This window comes from Dipodomys spectabilis, unplaced genomic scaffold (assembly GCF_019054845.1).
Source record: "Dipodomys spectabilis isolate Male_0828 unplaced genomic scaffold, ASM1905484v1 ptg000227l, whole genome shotgun sequence".
Taxonomy (NCBI): domain Eukaryota; kingdom Metazoa; phylum Chordata; class Mammalia; order Rodentia; family Heteromyidae; genus Dipodomys; species Dipodomys spectabilis.
In genome coordinates, this window is record NW_024870904.1 from 4,255,511 (window position 1) to 4,270,771 (window position 15,261).

The following is a 15,261-nucleotide window of genomic DNA, read 5'->3' on the forward strand; positions in this document are numbered from 1 at the left end:
TGGAAGAATGTATTGTTTGCACAGATCATATTAGTGGTCCTCAGGTTGAATTCAGGGGCAAAAATTTGTGAGGCTTCCTTTACCTTCTACACCAGATGTAGTTTTTTTTTTTTTTTTTTTGTCGGTGGTGGGGCTTGAACTCTGGGCCTGGGCGCTGTCCCTCAGCTCTTCAGCTCAAAGCGAGCACTCTACCACTTGAGCTACAGCGCCACTTCTGGTTTTCTAGTGGTTTATTGGAGATAGGAGTCTCACGGTCTCTCCTGCCCGGGCTGGCTTTGAACCATGATCCTCAGATCTCAGCCTCCTGAGTAGCTAGGATTACAGGCGTGAGCCACCAGCGCCCGGCCCAGATGCCCTTTTGTATCACTGATTTTGCACCTTAGGGTCTTGCTTCTCTGTCTGGGCCTTTCTACACACTAATTTTATAATTACATATCACAAGTAGCAAATAAGATAGGCACATATGACCAGATCCATGCTTTTATTGGCTAAGATACCATTTTCATGAAGCTTTTGCATGGGATGGCCTACCAATACTACCTTTCTAATTTGAGCTTCCTGAGTAGCTAAGATTCCACACATGAGGGAGTGTAATTGCTCATTTCTAATTGCTGTTTTTAAATTAAAAGGAGGAAAGGGTGCTTTACCAATTCAGTGAGCAGTAAGTCCCTTAAAGTTTGAGCTCAAGCAATAGTGTTGGCCAAATTATAATAACAAAAATAATAAAATCAATAATAAAATGTTATCATCAGGGATACTTTGAATGAATGTGGTATGTTGGTTCGTGCCTTTTAATTACAGCTATATGGCAGGCCTAGGTAGAAGGACTCCAGTCCATGAACCATCCTTTATCAGAAAGCATCCAGTTTGTAAAAACAGAATGAGCTATATCCAAATGGCCGGGGTGTGTGTGTGTGTGTGTGTGTGTGTGTGTGTGTGTGTGTGTGTGTGTGTGTGTGTGTGTGTGTGTGTGTGTGTCTTACAATTAGGAAGGCCAAGGGCCTCCCAATCCCCCTATTTATTTTTTACTAGGCCTCAGTAGATAAGCATACGGGTAAACAGTGTGAGGGAAGGGGTTAAGCTAGGAACCTAGCTAAATCTGGCAATGAGAAGTCCACTGTCTTTATCTTGTAAATGGAATCATAGGCAGGATTTAAGGATTCTCTTTTAACAATTAAACTAAATACTGAAATTGTTGAAGGGACAGGAAGCCAGAGGCGAAGCATTGAATGAAACCTCTTGTTCCCAGACAGAGATTTCTTCAGAATAGCCCACAGGGCTCATGCTTTGATTCCTAGCTTTTATGGAGGTCAAGATGAAAGAATCTCCTTTGAAGCCAGCACTGTCTGGCTTCACCTCAGTTCCTGAGGTCAACACCTCATACTGGCACAAAAACATTTCTTCATGCAAGTGTGAAAGTAGAGCTCTTCATGTAACCAAACAGCTCTGGACATATCTAGAATGATTGGCTTATATAGGATCTAGAGTCTTGGTCTTGGTTTACTAATTAAGCACTTTCTGATGTAACAGACATTTCTTCTAAATGCCTCCAGGATATCTTTAATTACATAACTATACAGTGGCATCTATCTTGGCTCAAGAAATTATAAATTTAGGTCAATCTTTGTGTTTCTGTAAAAGAAGACAGTATATTTGTAGAATGCCACATTTCGGAAGATGGAATGCTGGAGTCTATTACACAGCTAGCAGTCTGCAAGCAACCTGTTGTAACAAAGACTTGCTGTCCACAAATACACTTAGACAGCTTGGAAACAGGACAGAAAGGGGGAAAAAAGAATAAAAACAACACCAAGAAACCAATCAGAACCGAGAGAGTGCTGAATTGGGACACTATGATGACCAGAGACAAGCCAGGAGACAGGACACAGGACATGATCACAGAGACATGTACCATGGCATCTGGTGCCACTGCTGGTCCAGCCTAAATAGGGCCTAAGCAGGAGGCAGGTCCACAGGAAATTCCCAGTCCCAGGAACTGAACTAACAGATTGAGTAACATATCAGCCAAATGCCCATGCCTGCTTGCAGGGATCCAGCCACACCCATCAGTTGGGTGGCAAGTGATGGATGGGGCTTTTCCTTCCCCCTGCATGAAGACAAGATGCCAGACCCCACCATCCACCATGTGGCAAGTAGGGCACCAGCCACACCTGACCTCCTTACTTAATATTACTGAATTAGTAAATCAATTTATAAAATGTTACAGCGTCTGTATCATTTTCTAAACAGTTCAAGAATTTGCTTTATGTAAAAGCCATTTTTCTTGAGCCCCACCTCTGAAAGAATAATTCTCACATTCACCAAATATTAAACATTCTTCTTTCGAATAATTTGTTTCTTCTTCTTCCTTCCTTCCCTTCCCCTTTCCCTCTCTCACTTCCCTCCTTCCTTCCTTCCTTCCTCTCGGCCTAGAAGTGATGCTATAGCTCAAGTGGCAGATAGTTTTATTTTTTGTTAACTTAAATTTTTGCGAGTGATTGCAAAATGTCTTATTTTGCCTAATGTCTTATCTATCTTAGTCCTTCATGAGATAGCAAATGAAAGCCTTCTTCTCATATCAAAGAAATATATGTGTTCGGGGCGGGAAGATTGCTCAGTGGTAGAGCGCTTGCCTTGCAAGCATGATACCCTGAGTTCGATTCCTCAGCACAACATAAGCAAAAAGAAAAAGCCAGAAGTGGCGCTGTTGCTCAAGTGGTAGAGCGCTAGTCTTGAACTGAAAAGCTGAGGGACATTACCAAGGCCCAGAGTTCAGGCCCCACAACTGGACCAAAAAAAAAAAAAAGATACCCACTTCAGAAATATATGTGTTCTTGGTTTTGGATATATACTCATGGTATGGATATATACTCATTGCACAAACAAAATATGGAACATCATATTGTATTTCAAAGTAAGGGCAATAAAATTTGTAATCAGCCTCTAGAACATTGAGAAAATGCAGGCTCATCACATCGTCCACACTGGTGTTTTATCACAGCTCACTCAGCAAAACAACTAAATGGGCTAAGAGTGAATCAATCACAAGTTATTCATCACCAGTAATTAAAGAAAAAAGCAAGCACTGAAGACATTTTGGGGTTCTCCCCTAAGACAAAATGCAGACTCTTGTCTTTATTTATCCACCACATTTTTGAATTTTTATTGTAAAGATACTGTATAGATTGATTATACAATTATATGAGGAAGTCATGAATACATTTCCTATCAAGCATTGTTACCGCTCTGAGAAAGATTTTACTACTATGGATGTACTGCAATAAGGAGTAATATCTTCCATCAGATCTTCCATTCAAAACTGAACTGGAATAGTAAGTCATTTGTACTATAAGACATGGATCACACATACAGAGGGAGACATAAGGGAGCAGTAGAAAACTGGTTGCCTCCTATCATAACAGTCTTTACCCATCTATTGTTCCCCTAACCATGTTGGAGATGGTCTGAATCCAGTCCCAAAGGGCCAGAGCTCATTTTTCTAAGAAGAGTTTATCAAATTACCCTAACAAACTATTCCTTAGTATAAAAGACACAAGTTAATAACTTCAATCTCTGAATTACTTGTTGAGACTGGTTTTTTCTACATGCTTTGGATAATATTGAATGACACCATCCCCACTCAACACGATGAAAGGATGAGAAATGTTGGCTTAGAGAGCTGAAGGGTGAAGAATGGTTTCCCATCACACCCAGTTTACATCTGCTATGAAGGATTTCTCTGTATAATTTACAGAGGTTTTCTTTTCTTTTTCTTTTCGTTTTTTTATTGTGAACATACTGTACAGAGTGGTTACAATTACATGGGCGAGATAATGAGTACATTTTTTATCAAGCATTGCAGCTTCCTCTTTTGTTTACCCTTGACATCCCTTCCCAGCCTCCCCTCGCCCCCCCACGCAATCTCCCCTCCACCAAAGTTGTAAAGTTCATTTTCTTTTTATTTATTTTATTTTTATTTTTTGTGAACATACTGTACAGAGGGGTTACAATTACATGGGCAGGTTAATGCGTACATTTCTTATCAAGCATTGTAGCCTCCTCCTTTGTTTACCCTTCACATCCCTTCCAGCCTTCCCCTGTCCCCCCCCCCCCCCCCCACGATCTGCCCCCCCCAACAAAGTTGTAAAGTTCATTTTCGACATGACAACTTGTACTTCTCATTGTTGCAACGGGTCCACCTGTAACCTTAAACGACTTGTTTTTCCCTTCTTCTCCACAAATTATACCGACATCAAATATAGGGAAAGCAGGGGTTATACTGTGGGGAAGGACATACAAAGCAACAAAGAAATAATCTTATAAATGCGTTAAAAACAAATGCATGAAAGAAAAAAAAACATTTAAATACATATCGAAGGGTTCATTTTCCTAACATCACATTATCTGACCTTTTCTGCTTGACTCATACATATACTAGATATTGCAAATAAGGGAAACCATGGGACCTATGTTTCTTTGGGTTTGGCTTACTTCACTTAATATAATTTTTTCCAAGCCTTTCCTTTTCCTAACAAATGGGGCAATGCCATTCTTTCTGACGGAGGCATAGAATTCCATTGTGTATATATACCACATTTTCTTGATCCATTCATCTACTGAGGGGCATCTGGGTTGGTTCCATATATTAGCTATGGTAAATAATGCTGCAATAAACAAAGTTGTGCTGGTAGCTTTAGTGTGATTTTGTTTGTAAACATTTGGGTAAATGCCCAAAAGAGGGATTGCTTGGTCATAGGGGAGCTCTATGTGAAGTGCTTTCCAAAGTGGTTGAACAAGTTTACACTCCCACCAACAATGAAGTAAGGTTCCTTTCTGTCCACATCCCCTCCAGCATCTTACGGAGGTTTTCTGACAAAGATTTTCCTACATTGGGCTTCTTTCCTGGGTGAATGTTTTAATAACTGCAGAAGGTTGGCTTCTGGTTGAAAGACTTCCTCTCATGTTTATGTTTACAGGGATTCTGTCATGTGTCCAGGTCTCTGATACCTGTACAGATGGGACTTCTGGCCAAATGTTTTCTAAACTCATAATTTCTCTCCTGTGTATGCTCTTACATATGCTGAGGATTCAATTCTGATTGAAAATCATTTCAAAAATGTTCTATGCACTACTTTCTTCTCTCCCATGTGAGTCAGTTCTCTGATGAACACTGAGCTATTCCTTTCAGATCAAAGGCTCTCCACATTTGTAATATTTTTAAGATTACTCCGCTGTGTGTGTCCTATGAACCTGTATCCATGACTACTTGGTAAAGCACTATCCACATTTCTTTTTGGGGGAGGGTCCGGTTGTGGGGCCTGAACTCTGTGCCTGGGCACTGTCCCTCAGCAATTCAGCTCAAGGCTAACGCTCTACCACTTGAGCCACAGTGCCATATCCAGCTTTTTTCCTTTTGCTTACGTGGTGCTGAGGATTGAACCCATGGCCTCATGCACGCAAGGCAAGCACTCTACCACTGAGCCACCTTCCCAGCCCCCTATCCACATTTTTTACATTTATATTTTCTCACTTGTGTCTGTTCTCTGATGCAAACTGAGTTATGACTTTTTCTTGAAAACCTTTCCATTTATTTTCCTACATATGATTTCTCTCCTCTTGCTGTGTGAGTGGGTGTGTGTGTGTCTGTGTGTTTTGTGATGAACCCTGAGCTGTGTCTTCTAATTGGAGGACTCTACATCTGCTATACCATAAGGTTTCTATGCCGTGTGGGTCCTGTGTTGCAATTTCAATTTTCTTACAGATGAAAGACTTTCCCCACTTGGTACAATCCTAAGTTATTTCATTTGTGTGAATCAACTTATGTGTATTTAGCTGTGAACTCTGTTGCATTTATAAGGTTTCTGCCTTTATGTTATGTGATGGATGTTAAGGTGTGCCTACCAGGTGAAAGAATTTCCATGCCTGCTACATACATAACATTTCTCTCTGGTGGGGTTTTTTCTGATGGACAGAAAGGTGTATGTTCTGGGTGAAAGAATTTCCACATAAGTTACATTCATTAAATTTCTCTCCTGCGTGTGCTCTCTGGTGGACAGTAAGGTCTGGCTTCTGGCTGAAAGACTTTCCACACATATGACATTCATAAGTTTTCTTTCCTGTGTGTTTTCTGATGGACAGTAAGGTTTGACTTCCAGGTGAAACACTTTCCACACATGTTACATTCATAAGGTTTCTCTCTTGTGTGTGTTCTCTGGTGGCAAGTAAGGTTTGACTTCTGGGTGAAAGAATTTCCACAAATGGTACATTCATAAGGTTTTTCTCCTGTGTGTGTTCTCTGGTGGAGAGTAAAGTATACCTGCTGTCTAAAAGACTTTCCACACATATGACATTCATAAGGTTTCTTTCCTGTGTGTGTTCTCTGATGGGCAGTGAACGATGACTTCCAGGTAAAAGACTTTCCGCACAAGTTACATTCATAAGGTCTCTCTCCTGTGTGTGTACTCTGGTGGACAGTAAATTGTACCTTCTTGGAGAAAGACTTTCCACACAAGTTACATTCATAAGGTTTCTCTCCACTGTGTGTTCTCTGGTGGAAAGTAAGGTATGCCTTCCGGGTGAAAGACTTTCCACATGTGTTACATTCATAAGGTTTCTCTCCTGTGTGTGTTCTCTGGTGGACAATGAAGTTTGACTTCCAGGTGAAAGACTTTTCACACATGTTACACTCATAAGGTTTATCTCCTATGTGTGTTCGCTGGTGGCCAGTAAGGCCTGGCTTGCCAGAAAAAGACTTTCCACACATGTTACATTCATAAGGTTTCTCTCTTGTGTGTGTTCTCTGGTGGACAGTAAGGTTTGTCTTCCAGGTGAAAGACTTTCCACACACGTTACATTCATAAGGTCTCTCTCCTGTGTGTGTTCTCTGGTGGCCAGTAAGGTTTCGCTTCCGGGTGAAAGACTTTCCACACACATTACATTCATAAGGTTTCTCTTCTGTGTGTGTCCTCTGGTGAATAGTAAGGCTTGACTTACAGGTGAAAGACATTTCACAAATGTTACATTCAAAAGGTTTCTCTCTTGTGTGTCTTCTCTGGTGGACAGTAAGGTGTGAATTCTGAGCGAAAGACGTTCCACACACATTACATTCATATGGTTTATCTCCTGTGTGGATTCTCTGGTGGACAGTAAGATATGCCTTACATGTGAAAATCTTTTCACACATATTACATTCATAAGGATTCTCTCCTGTTTGTGTTCTCTGAGGGAGAATAAGGTGTGTCTTCTCAGTGAAAGACCTTTCACACTGTTTATATTCTTCAACTACAGAAGACACATGAGGTCTATATGCAGCACATATCTTACCAGGTTCACTGAAAGCATCCATGTTCTGACACACAGTGAACTTTTCTGTCCTCATCCCTAAGGAGTTCCCATTATTCTTAATCAGTTCTGACTTCTGTGTTGAGCTCAAATGAAAACTTCTTATAAGTCTCACTTTTTCCTTCCCTTGGTTACTACTCATGACTGCTACTTCAGAGAGATCCTTATTGTGACGTTCCTGGCAGGTGCTAATCACATCCTCCAATTCTGGGACATCTAAAATGAATAATAGAAAAATAGAGAAAAACATAAATGAGATCCATAAATTCCTTAATGTAAAGATATTTCCTCACTTTCTGTTACAAGATTTTCAAATATCAAAGCACAGTTTTATGCAGAATATATACTTTTCTACCCAATGTAGTAATTAAGAAAGTAGTACTGATATTTTACAATAGAAAACAATGTTTTCGGTTTTTCAGATTTTTCTTTTTTTCTCCAGGAAATATTTACTGAAATTATTCATCTACGTACTCTTAATGCTTCCATTCTGAATCTTACTCTATGCCCAGCACCACTGATAAGAAATTGTACCAATCAGAGGATAGCAGCCCTAGCATACTCCTATTTTCCTCCTACCTGCATCATACTAGTTTAAAGGAAAATGAGTTCTCCTTTTCTACATTTCTCATTGTGTTTCTTTCTTCAAGAATGACTTCTCTAAAGACAAGAGAATTGCTAACATTAACTACACTGGCACACAAAATTCAGTTTGTCTCCATGTGAATTCTGGATTGACAATTCCTTGAGACAAAGGATCACCTACTTCTCTGCCATACATGACTCAGCAGCACTAGGAATACTATTGCTCTGTACAGCTCAAGTTAAACAGACCAACTGGGCTCTGGACCCATCATTACCATTCAAGATGCTTTAACTCACCTGTGAAATTCTCTTCTGAGCCTTCTCTTATCCATGGTTCTGCACCTTGCTCCAGCTTGACAATCAATTTAGGTTTAGGAACACAGAGCCCTGTGATTAAGAAATAGTGGAGAACTATTGCTCTTGCAGGGTCATCATTAGTGTAAGGTCACAGACATCCTGTTTCCAAGGTTGCTACTAAATCTTATTTCTCAATTGTTATTTTTTTTGGGGGGGGGGGGGGTAGTGTTGGGAGCCAAAAGTTAAGTCTCTCAACATAATAGGCTGAACTATCTCACTGGAACATCTTGAGGCTGAGTTTACAGAATCCCACCTTTTCACCCGGCCCTAAGTAAACACCCTGCAGCTACTAACAACCACCTTTTCACCTTGCCCTAAGCAAGCACCCTGCAGCTGCTTCGGCCAATGAAAAAGCTTACTTATTCCAAGCATATAAATACCCTTGTGTGAAAAATAAAAATTGGCAGCTTGATCAGAATCCCTGTCTTGGTATCATTCTACCACTTGAGCCACAGCGTCACTTCCAGCTTTTTTTTCTGCTTATATGGTGCTGAGGAATCAAAGCACAGGGCCTCAAGCATGCAAGGCAAGCACTCTACCACTGAGCCACCTTCCCAGCCCATGGTTTCTCAATTCTTTTTTTTTTTTTTTGTCGGTCATGGGGCTTGAACTCTGGGCCTGGGCGCTGTCCCTCAGCTCTTCAGCTCAAGGCGAGGGCTCTACCACTTGAGCTACAGGGCCACTTCCGGTTTTCTGGTGGTTTATTAGGGATAGGAGTCTCACGGTCTTTCCTGCCCGGGCTGGCTTTGAACCGCGATCCTCAGATCTCAGCCTTCTGAGTAGCAGTTTCTCAATTCTTAACAGCCCAATTGTGGAGTTTCCCCAGCTTTGGTTTATTGTGCCAATTGTGTGGCTTGAACTCAGCTCTTTTGCTCAAAGATAGCATTCTACAAGTTTGAATCATAGCTACATTTCTAGTTTTTGAATGGTTAATTGAAGATAAGAGTCTCACGGTCATTTTTCTACAGTTGCTGGCTTCAAACCAAAATCTTCAGATTTCAGCCTCCAGAGTATCTAGAATTCAAAGCTTGAAGCACTAAACTCTATATCGGGTTTGGTGTACAAATACACACTTTCAACTACTGATTTCCACATCATAATCAGTAGTAATGTATATTCTATCTAGACTGCAGATCCACCTCAATAATCATTCCAAGTCTGGGAAGTCAGTCTCGTATTAGTGGAACATAGTTTAGGATTTTTTTCCAATTACTGATTTGCTTTGTTAAAGAGTGAGAATAAAATTAGCTCTTGAGTTACATATAATCAAGTTGAAGTTTCCCTTAGAAAGAAATGAAACTTCCAATGGACTGGAATCTTATCCCTAAATAACCTAAACAGTCTAATGTCTAATAAAATAAAAACACTTGATCTTCCAAGTAAAAATGACCTTTGCTCACCCAAGGACATGAGGTTGCTATAGGTCTCCAGCATCACATCTCTATGAAGGGTCCTCTGACCAGTATCCAGATCCTGCCACTCCTTCCAGGTGAAGTCCACAGCCACATCCTCAAATGATATCAAATTCTGTAATGGCACATGTCCATCAAGAAATCAGACCTGGGTTATAAGAACTCCAATCTGGAATTTCATTATGCTGCAGGTATGCTTTTGTCTTACAAAAAATGTTTGTAGCTTGCTGTGTTATCTATTCACTGGGAGAATTAAATAACAAATTAGAAATATTTGACAATATATAAACCTGGTCATTAAAATACACAGATTTGTAGGGCCCTGGTGGCTTATGCGTGTAATCCATGCTACTCAGGAGGCTGAGTTCTGAGGATCATGGTTCAAGGACAGTCCAGGCAGGAAAGTCCATGAGACACTTATCTCCAATAAACCACCAGAAAACTGAAATTAGCACTGTAACTCAAGGGGTAGAGCACTCACCTTGACCCGAAGAGCTGATTGACAACAGCCAGGCCCAGAATTGAAGCCCAAGACCAATAAAAAATTACAGTTTCCCTAATGCATGCAAACACATTTCTGCTGCTAGCAATAGAGACAAGGTAAAAATTCTACAGACGGCTGGGAAGGTGGCTCAGTGGTAGAGCACTTCCCTTGCATGCATGAGGCCCTGGGTTCTACTCCTCAGCACCACATAAGCAAAAAGAAAAGAGCCAGAAGTGGCGCTATGGCACAGGTGGTAGAGCAATAGCCTTGAGCTGAAGAGCTGAGGGACAGCGCCCAGGCCCAGAGTTCAGCCCCAGGACCAGACCCCCTGCCAAAAAAAAAAAATTCTAAGCAGACAATAATCTGTCATGACAACAATAAGTCTAAGGGGGTATCTTAAAAATTATATTATCATTTTTTGATAAAATTTTAGTACATATCAGGGTAACAATGAATTACACAAATATTTTTCCTGCATTTACATGTACTACATCACCATACATCCTATTTAGATCTTCTATTAACAAGTACTATAATAAGCAAACAGAACATATTCAGAATATCACATGGAATACAGAACATAGAACATGACCAGATCTATGAAAAGCAGTGTCCACATGAATGTTAAAACACAGTAGCAGTACTTCAGAAAGAAGCTAATGATTTTTGGGGCCCTTATAAGATTTGATTTAGTTCCTATATAAAAATATCCTAGGTTGGGCTGGGAAGGTGGCTCAGTGGTAGAGCGCTTGCTTTGCATGCATGAGGTCCTGGGTTTGATTCCTTAGCACCACATAAGCAAAAAGAAAAAGCCAGAAGTGGCACTGTGGCTCAAGTGGTAGAGTGCTAGCCTTGAGCTGAAGAGGTAAGGGACAGCGCCCAGGCCCAGAGTTCAGACCCCATGACTGGACCCACCCCCCAAAAAAGAAAAAAATATCCTAGGTTAACCATGTTTGGTTTAAATACTAAATATTGAAATGTGGTCATAGATACCCTGGTATTTCCTTCCTACGTAAAAAAGAACTGCTACCATGAAGTTTTGTAAAGTTTGCCTACATTCTACAATACAAAATATAGGTAGGAGGGGAATAAAATGTTCCTTGACATGATTTTCATTTTAATAGGCCTTCATGGAAGGTGGAGGCAAATTTATGCAGGGTCAAGGAACACTCAAGATGACAAAAATTATAAATATGACCAAAAGATCAAATGTGGCACATATTCCTGAGTCATTTCAACAGTAGATCGCTAAGGATGTATTTCCACTTTTGTTAGTTAATAGTGAAATTCCTCAGAGATCAAAATAAATTCCTGAGCAAACATCTGTGAGATTTTGCAACAATTGATATTTCTAATAGAGAAAACCTCATCACAGTATTATTTTTTTTTTAATCAAAAGTAGTTCAAATCTTAAACTGGCAGTGAATTAAAATATTCAAAAGTAGTGGGAAGGAAAAACAAAATTGAATACCACATCAAATGAAGTTAGACCACAGATAACAGAAGCAGGAGAAATCAGATTTTCTTGTAGTGTATCAATTGGGGGAAGGAACTACTTTTCTGTATGGAACTCTGAAGTTGAGCTGCAGGGGGAAAAGGATTGAGAGGTTGGAATTCCAGCCTGACAGCATTGAGAGCACTGAGAGTTGGCTACAGAAGGCTTAAAAGAGAATTCTGGAGAGGGTTCAGAAACTGGAGTGCAGGCCTTTTCCTTAGTTTTGGAAAGATAGCAGCTGAAACTGAGGTGCTGTTGACCTTAAAGGCTAGGTAAGGTGAACTCCGTGTCTGCATTTTCTCTGCGCACCAGTCTTCTGTCTCAGGAGAATAAGGAAATATGTTTCCCTCACAACCTGTTGTGGCTCTGATTGTAATATTAATATAGATACTTCATTTTTACCTCTTATCAATAGTAATCTTCCCTATGTGCACTCAAGGAAATATTCTTGCTTGCTGGCACCCAGGGACCAAGTGCCAGAGAGTCTTTAAAACCCTAATTTCCACTAAGTCTATCTGTTTATGTTTTTGTGTTTCTCTAATTGTCTTTGGTTCTGGAATCCTGTAGAACTCTCTAGGAAACAATTTTCCTATACAATGAGTAAGAAAAATGCTAATCATAAGAGGCACGTCAGCAGAGTAAAACTGATCACTAAGAAAAACTAGCTCCCAGACAGATCATTTGAAGAAAAGGAACAACTGAGACACATATGGAGGAAAGATGGAATGCAAAAAGTAAAAAAAAATGATTCAAAGAGAGATACAAAGAGTGAGGAAGAGAAAAATAACCAACACTAGTGAGTAGAAAATCAAGGATTGGAAAATACAGAGGAAAGGAATCTTGTGAGGATACTTTAGAAAGCAAACAGGGTTTTGTAGAAAGACCATAAAGTTTAGCAACAAATATAGTTTCAAGTAAGACCAAGACCATGAAGTAGCCCAAGAAGTAGATATGGAGATTAATTTAAGTACATATAAGTTAATCATTCCTTAAGAACACATGAAGTTCTGTGTGACCAGACTATTTCAGCAATTCCAGGAAAGTTTCATTGAGATAGTTTAATGTTACTCATGAGGATGTGATCTGGTTGCAATCTATCCTTCACCTTTCATGAGATATAACCTCCTTGGTGTCATTACATCACATAACAAGTGTGAATCAACTTTATGACAACACAAAACATAGACATTCTGAAGCAAATCTGCATTCAACTTAGAAAGAATATAACCATTTAATCTGCTAAATCTACAAGCCATCTTTATCTGATTTAAGAATATATTCCTGAGGCTGAATCTGTGTGGCTAGTATTGTTTTCAATTCTTTTTTTTTTTTTTGGGTCCAGTCGGAGGGCCTCAACTCTTGGCCTGGGCACTGTCCCCCAGCTCTTCAGCTCAAGGCTAGCATTCTACCACTTGAGCCACAACTTCCAGCTTTTTTCTTTTTCCTTATGTGGTGCTGAGGATTGGAACCCAGGTTCTCATGCATGCAAGGCAAGCACTCTACCACTGAGCCACCTTCCCACCCCCTTGTTTTTTAATTCTTGAACACCTTTAGGTTTATATAATGGAATGGAAAACAAATGAGAAATAAAAATTGGAAAAAAAAAACAAAAAACTCACCAGAGATCCTTTCATTCTTTCTTGCTGCTGACAATGAACAGAAGTTTCTGGAAGGATGGCTGAGATATAAGGCAAATGACATATTCACAAAAGAATCTGTGAGTATTTTGCCCCAAAATTTCCTTTTGCAAACATGATACATGGTCTGGAAAAGCATAAACCTTTCTAATAAGTGAAGAATCTTTAATGTCTCAAGAACATTAATGTCTCCTATAAGCACAAATCCAGCCAATTTCCTGGTATATAGATATCATTAAAGCAACTAATTTCCATGTTTATGTACTCACTACATTTGTAAATATGAAAGTTTCCCCCCCAAAAAATGAATAATTGAAAGCAAAAACATATCACATTTCCACTAAAAGTAGTTATTACTGAATGTACTTCAGGATGTATGAACTGCTTTCTTTTAATGCAAAGGTATCCTAGGAATCCATTGGAATTTATGTTCCACCTATTGATGTACATATTTAAAGTCCATGGAATGCATGTCTGATGTAACTCAGTAGTTTTTTATCAAATGTTATAAAGGAAAATATATACAGAACATATTTCTGGTGTGATATTATTTCATTAATGATTGTCAAATGGCAAGTTTCTCTGTACCCATTGCACCCCTATGCAATGACTTGTAATTTGACATTTAGCATGCTTTGGCCACAGGAACATGAGTAACGATGATGTAAACCCTGGTTTGAGAAGTTCCTACTGGTCACTTTCCTAAAGAGTCATGGGAAGAACCTTGGCCATCCTACTGGAGATACAGGGCAAAAAAATGTACAACATAAAATACACAATATAGGAGTGACACAACTGATGATAGGCAACATCTACAAAGCATACAACCTTGAGAAGACATATTACCTCAAGGTCTCTTCTGTGATTTTTCTTATAAGACCAAAGGTCCCTAACCAACACTTTCTGAACTACCAGGCACAACCAACTGATTAGAGCTAGCATTAGCAAATCCACAGATGGCACCTTTAAGATAAGTTTCAATGATTACATACTAAAAGTCTTAGTGGAAACAGGCTGCAAAAATTAGCGAGATGATTAGGGATTAGTACATAAATAAATACTTTCAGTCAAAATAATTGCCCCAACATCTCAAACCACTGCCTCAGGTACCTTGTGATAACTACGCTCTGGTTTTTTCCTCAATCCAGCACATCACAACTCCCAGAAATTAGTTTAAATGTTGCAACAGCAAAAAGTGATTGAGAGTGGTGTAGGAAAGAGTACCACCTGAATCTGGTGCTCAGGGAAGTGGCAACAATTTTTGCATAAGGCAATGGAAGCTAGCAACATCTTCCCCTTCCTGTGCTTTTCTGCTTGTGCTCTATATGGCTACCCAGAACTGACAAGGTCTGTTCATTTAAGATGGAGATTCCTATTCATAGGGTGCTCTGCTTCAAACATTGCTAAATATACAGGCCCAGTACTCGCTACTCCAATATCCCATGTAAAACTGTCTCTAGAAACAGGATCGTGTACAAACGCTTGGGAACTCAAGCCAGGAAAATAAAAAGTCAAGCCAAACAGATTAAAACATCTCTAAGAGAAACAAAACAGAAGCCCCAAATACAACTGCAGTGTAAGAGGACTCAGGCAGGCACACACCTCACAATTTCACTACAATCCTTCCTGTACTCTTACACCTGGGCAAAGCAAATAAAGTCACATGAGTTAAGAGAAGAATCCCTTGGCCTTGGAGTCCAAATGCACAGCTCTCCGGCTCTCCTAGTCTGGCCAATCACCCAGCTTCCTCTCCGACATTTGGGAATCAGGTTCTTGCATGTGAAGGCCCAGAAACTAATGGCAGCACAAACTCCTGAACCTCAAGCAAATTATCAACCCCAGACTGGAGAAAAGCATGGAGAGGGAAGTAGGTGCTTTGGCTCAAGTATAAAGCTCTCCCTCTGAGCTGAGGAGCTCAACAATGCTGCTTGCAGGCCCAGAGTTAACACC

General features: G+C 40.0%; 1 protein-coding gene across 1 annotated transcript in view; it reads right to left on the reverse strand.

Moving 5' to 3' along the window:
• LOC122123333 (zinc finger protein OZF-like) overlaps window positions 1-7,345 on the reverse strand; it is a 30,274-nt gene extending 22,929 nt beyond the window's left edge. Inside the window, exons 1-2 of the mRNA XM_042697684.1 lie at window positions 7,157-7,345; window positions 6,185-7,075 (exon numbers count right to left, since the gene is read on the reverse strand). Coding sequence (XP_042553618.1) covers window positions 6,185-7,075; window positions 7,157-7,345 — 1,080 coding nt within the window. The remainder of the gene's footprint in view (window positions 1-6,184; window positions 7,076-7,156) is intronic.
• Between the last annotated feature and the right edge of the window lie 7,916 nt (window positions 7,346-15,261).